This window comes from Rhincodon typus, chromosome 2 (assembly GCF_021869965.1).
Source record: "Rhincodon typus isolate 14 chromosome 2, sRhiTyp1.1, whole genome shotgun sequence".
NCBI classification, from domain to species: domain Eukaryota; kingdom Metazoa; phylum Chordata; class Chondrichthyes; order Orectolobiformes; family Rhincodontidae; genus Rhincodon; species Rhincodon typus.
Window position 1 is genome coordinate 119033155 of NC_063333.1, and position 4455 is coordinate 119037609.

The 4455-nt window shown below is 39.0% G+C and overlaps 1 protein-coding gene across 2 annotated transcripts in view; it reads left to right on the plus strand.

The window, feature by feature from the left end:
• Positions 1-4455, plus strand: part of LOC109910684 (lysine-specific histone demethylase 1B) — a 59271-nt gene that overhangs the window by 26076 nt on the left and 28740 nt on the right. For both annotated transcript variants that reach the window (XM_048606668.1, XM_020509914.2), the window contains exon 8: positions 1537-1611. In XM_048606668.1, coding sequence (XP_048462625.1) covers positions 1537-1611 — 75 coding nt within the window. The remainder of the gene's footprint in view (positions 1-1536; positions 1612-4455) is intronic.

The following is a 4455-nucleotide window of genomic DNA, read 5'->3' on the forward strand; positions in this document are numbered from 1 at the left end:
ATGAGTAATTGACACAGATTTCTATACACCAAAATTTATCACTCCAAGCATATCTTCTCCTAAGATCATGGCTAATGTATTTGCATCACATATGGACAAAGCTAAAAGATTTCAATCAGAAAGTAACAAACAAATGCCAAGCAATCATTATTTTCCAGCAAGAGAGAATCCCAATATTCCTTGACATTCCATGGCACTACCATCACTGAATCCACCATTGTCAACATCCTTGGAGTTCCATTGACCAGAAACTGAACTGGATTAGTCATGTAAACACCGGTTACAAGAGCAGGTCAGAAGCTATGAATCCTGCAGTGAGTAACTTGTCACCTCACTCAACAAAACTTGTCCACCATCCACGAGGCGCAAGTAGGGAGTGGAAGTAGCAGCGTGAAAGAATACTTGCCACCTGTCTGGATGATTGCAGGGTCAGCAATATCCAAGAATCTCAATACAATTCAGGACAAAGGCTGAGAGGAGATTTGCTTGAAATGTGCAAAATAGTGAAGGGCACGGACAAGGTGAATGTCCGTGCCCTTAGCAGGGAAATTAGTGACGAGAGGGCATAGATTAATGATTAATAGAAGGTTTAGTGGGGAGATGAAAAGATTTTTGACCAGTAGGATGCTGCCTGAAAAATTTGTCGAGACAGAACCTCTTAACCCATTAGGCACCTGAAGGGCCATGCACCAAATGTTGGAAAGTGAGATTGGGCTTGGTGAATAGTTTTTTGGGTTGGCTCAGACATGATGGGGCAAATGGCCTGCATCTGTGCCATAAACTTATGATTTCACTTGCATATTTCTGTGCAATCTAGGCCAGGAGTGAGTCCCTGGAGCTATGGGACTGGTTGCACCTTTATCAAACTACTATCCCTGGCTGTGTCTGTTCAGATGAGTTTGTCTCCTGGTTTTTCCCTTTAATAGAATTCAGGTGGAATATTTGTATAGTATTTGCAATTCTCCAATCCTTTTTGCACCACTCCTCCATCGAAGTAGGATTAGTAGCCAGCGTGTTTGAATTTCTGCTCTTATTTCCCTTTGGAACAGAGGCTGCTTTCTGGGTTTCTTGTTGATGTTGATGTTATCAATTTTTGTCTTCAGAATCCCACAAGCTGCCTTTTTGCTATGAAATTTGTCATGGTGACTTAATGATTAAGTGTTTGTGAGAATATTGTCAAACATGAATGACTTGGAGAATAACAAAAATTCGTTCTCCTTAATAACAAAAGCAAAATACTGAAGATGCTGGAAATATGAAGCAAAAACAAAGTGCTGGAGAATCTCAGCAGGTCTGGCAGCATCTGTAGTGAGAGAAACAGTTAATGTTTCAAGTCTGATATATTGCAATAGAATACGAAAGAAAAACATTGAATGACTGCAATTTAACTTCAGGATTAGGAACTGTAGTGCATTGCAGATTTATTTTTATGGTTTGTTCCTAGTGTTATATCCATACTTTATGTCCATAATTTTTTGTGCCTCGTGGTAGAAAATGTTTCAGGTTAATTATGGAGATTCTTCTTTATCTTTACAGGTACAGACCATTAACTACTCAGGAGATGATATTTGCATTGGAACAGCTAATGGAATGTTATGGACAACTCAGAAGGTAAATCTGTATCTCCTTTATAATTAAGTTGTATTTGGCCCTTAGATTTTTTTGGAAGATTATCATATGATCTGACCACAATGGTTTTCCTTATTCGTCCACTTATGAGTATTGAAGTTGTTGTGGTTGTTGTTGTTGTTCTACTGTATCAACAATCTGTCTTTGTTGTAAAGCAAAAATAGTAAATAATCTGTTTGTATGTTAGAGAACGGGAAATAATTATCCCAATGTGCAAAGGAATGAATCAGTAGGATTGCATGATGGGATATAATGGTATTATTATGGAAGTTGGCATGGAGTTGCTGTAGCTTTATATTCCAGTCCTGTTCCTTTCTCTGAGCCATGTCATGTATGAGATTATGACCCTTTCCAGAGGGAGGGAGAGTTTTTTTTTAATTAGGATAGTGTTGTATGAGGAGTCTGGTATTTCCTGGAAATCAGATGAAGAGTGCCCTGACAGGAGCCATGGAACTAATCAGGCATCTGTTACCTTGGCTTCCAGTGCAGACAAGCAGGTCCACTGGTCTTTTGATTCTGTCTCTGAGATAAGTGTTCACCAAGATACAATACCAGTTATTGGGAAAGAGAGAACTCTTCTCCAGTTTACTGAAAATGAAGTCTGCCTCCTCTGGGATTTGTGAAAATACTATCATAGAATGAAAATGTAATGCAATACAGTAAAACTTAATGACCAAACAGCTCCAAGCTTACAAAAGGGCAGACGTGCATTTGTGCGGGACCTTAGAAGGAAATGTTCCTTACTCTGGATCTCTGAAAATGAGAGATTTTGTGCTCTTAGTGAGATTTCTGAAAGTGAAATTATTATGGAAGTTGGCAAGATTTGTCCAGATCAGCTTAAAGAGCATCTTTAGTTTTACAGTGGAATATTGAGAACATTTATCAAAATGCACTATAGTTTAGTAAATCATTTCTTGATAATTGTATTGTACTACTTAAACTGTAATAGGTACTTGACAAAGTGTTGACTTGAGCATGCAAGCCAAGTGTTGATTTCCAAAATTGGGATCACCTTTTATACTCGGATGTATTCTATCCAATGAATTACTTTTGAAGTGAGGTCATCTTTGGTAATATAGTTTTTTTTTAAACTGGGGATGTGATTGTCTACTTCTGCTGGCCTTATTTGTGGTATGTATATGAAATGAGGTTTGAATGATGAACATGAGCCTACAGTGCATAAATGGTCTTGAATTCAGCATCAAGTTGGCAGCCTTGATCAGAAAGGCTGCAGTGCATTTGATGTTGGAAATAGCACACACACATGCAATCAAGAACAAGCATCTAAGATGCACTACTTACTCTATAAAAGATAAATACCGTGGATACTGGAAATCTAAAACGAATATAGAGAATGCTGGAGAAACTTGGCACGTCTGGCAGCATTTGTGGAGAGAAAGAGTTTGGTTTCGTATCTGGTATGAAACTTCAGACCTTTACTCATCTGATTGTGCTTTACCTGATTGAGCTTCACTTGATTGAGGAGTGCATAATGCTTACAATAGATGCACTAAAATGAGAAGTGTTCTGTTCCCAGAACTAAAGATTGTCTATTTCAGTAAACTTTATTTTGAAAAAGGGAAAAAATAGGAAAGAGGCAGAGATGTTCCTTTTAGGATACAGAGTATGTCAGTACTGACCTACTGTTCCATACAGCATAACAGAAATCTTGAGAAACTAAAAGAAAAATAGTTGAACCTATATCTTTATTTTTAGAGTCATGCAAATTCCTACCATTAGAGTCACACAGCACGGAAACAGACCCTTTGGTCCATCCAACCCATGCTGAACATAATCTCAAACTAAACTACTCCCACCTGCTTGCTCCTCGCCAATATCCCTCCAAACGTTTCCTACTCGTGTATCCATCCAAATGTCTTTTAAACGTTGTAATTGTACCCGTATCCATCACATCCATAGGAGGTTCATTCCACATGCAAACCACCCTGTGTGTTAAATCTCTGTTCTCTCTCACCTTAAAAATGTGTTCTAGTCTTGAAATTCCCCATCTTACGGAAAAGACAACTACCATTAACTCTATCTATACCCCTTATTATTTTATGAATTTCTATCAGGTCATGTCTCAACCTCCTCCATTCCAGTGAAAAAAGTCTCAGCCTGTCCAGCCTTTCTTTATAACTCCAAACCTTCCATACCCAGCAACATCCCAGTAAATCTCTTCTGAACCCTCTCCAGCTTAATAATATCCTTCCTGTAACTGGGTGACCAGAAGTGGACACAGTGTTCCAGAAGAAGCCTGTGCAACCTCAACATAATGTCCTAATTCCTATACTCAAAGGACTGAGCAATGAAGGAAAGTGTGCCAAATGCTTTTTTAACCATCACGTCTGACACAAATTTTAAAGAATTATGTATCTGCACCCCTAGGTCCCTCTGTTCTACAAAACTACCCAAGGCCCTACCATTAATTTTACAAGCCCTACCCTTGTTTGTTGTACCAAAATGCAATACCTCACATTTATCCAGATTGAACACCTAATCTGCCATTTTTCCGCCTATTGACCCATCCGATCAAGATCCCTTTGTAATCTTAGAAAACCTTCTTCACTGTTTACAATACCATGAATTATCGTGCCATCCGCAAACTTCCTAATCAAGCCTTTTTTTTTCTCATCCAAATCATTTATATAAATGACAGACAAAAGAGGACCCAGAACCGATCCCTGTAGAACACTGCTGGTATAACAAGGTGTAGAGCTGGATGAACACAGCAGGCCAAGCAGCATCGGAGGAGCAGGAAGGCTGACGTTTTGGGCCTAGACCCTTCTTCAGAAAAGACCCGAAACGTCAGCCTTCCTGCTCCTC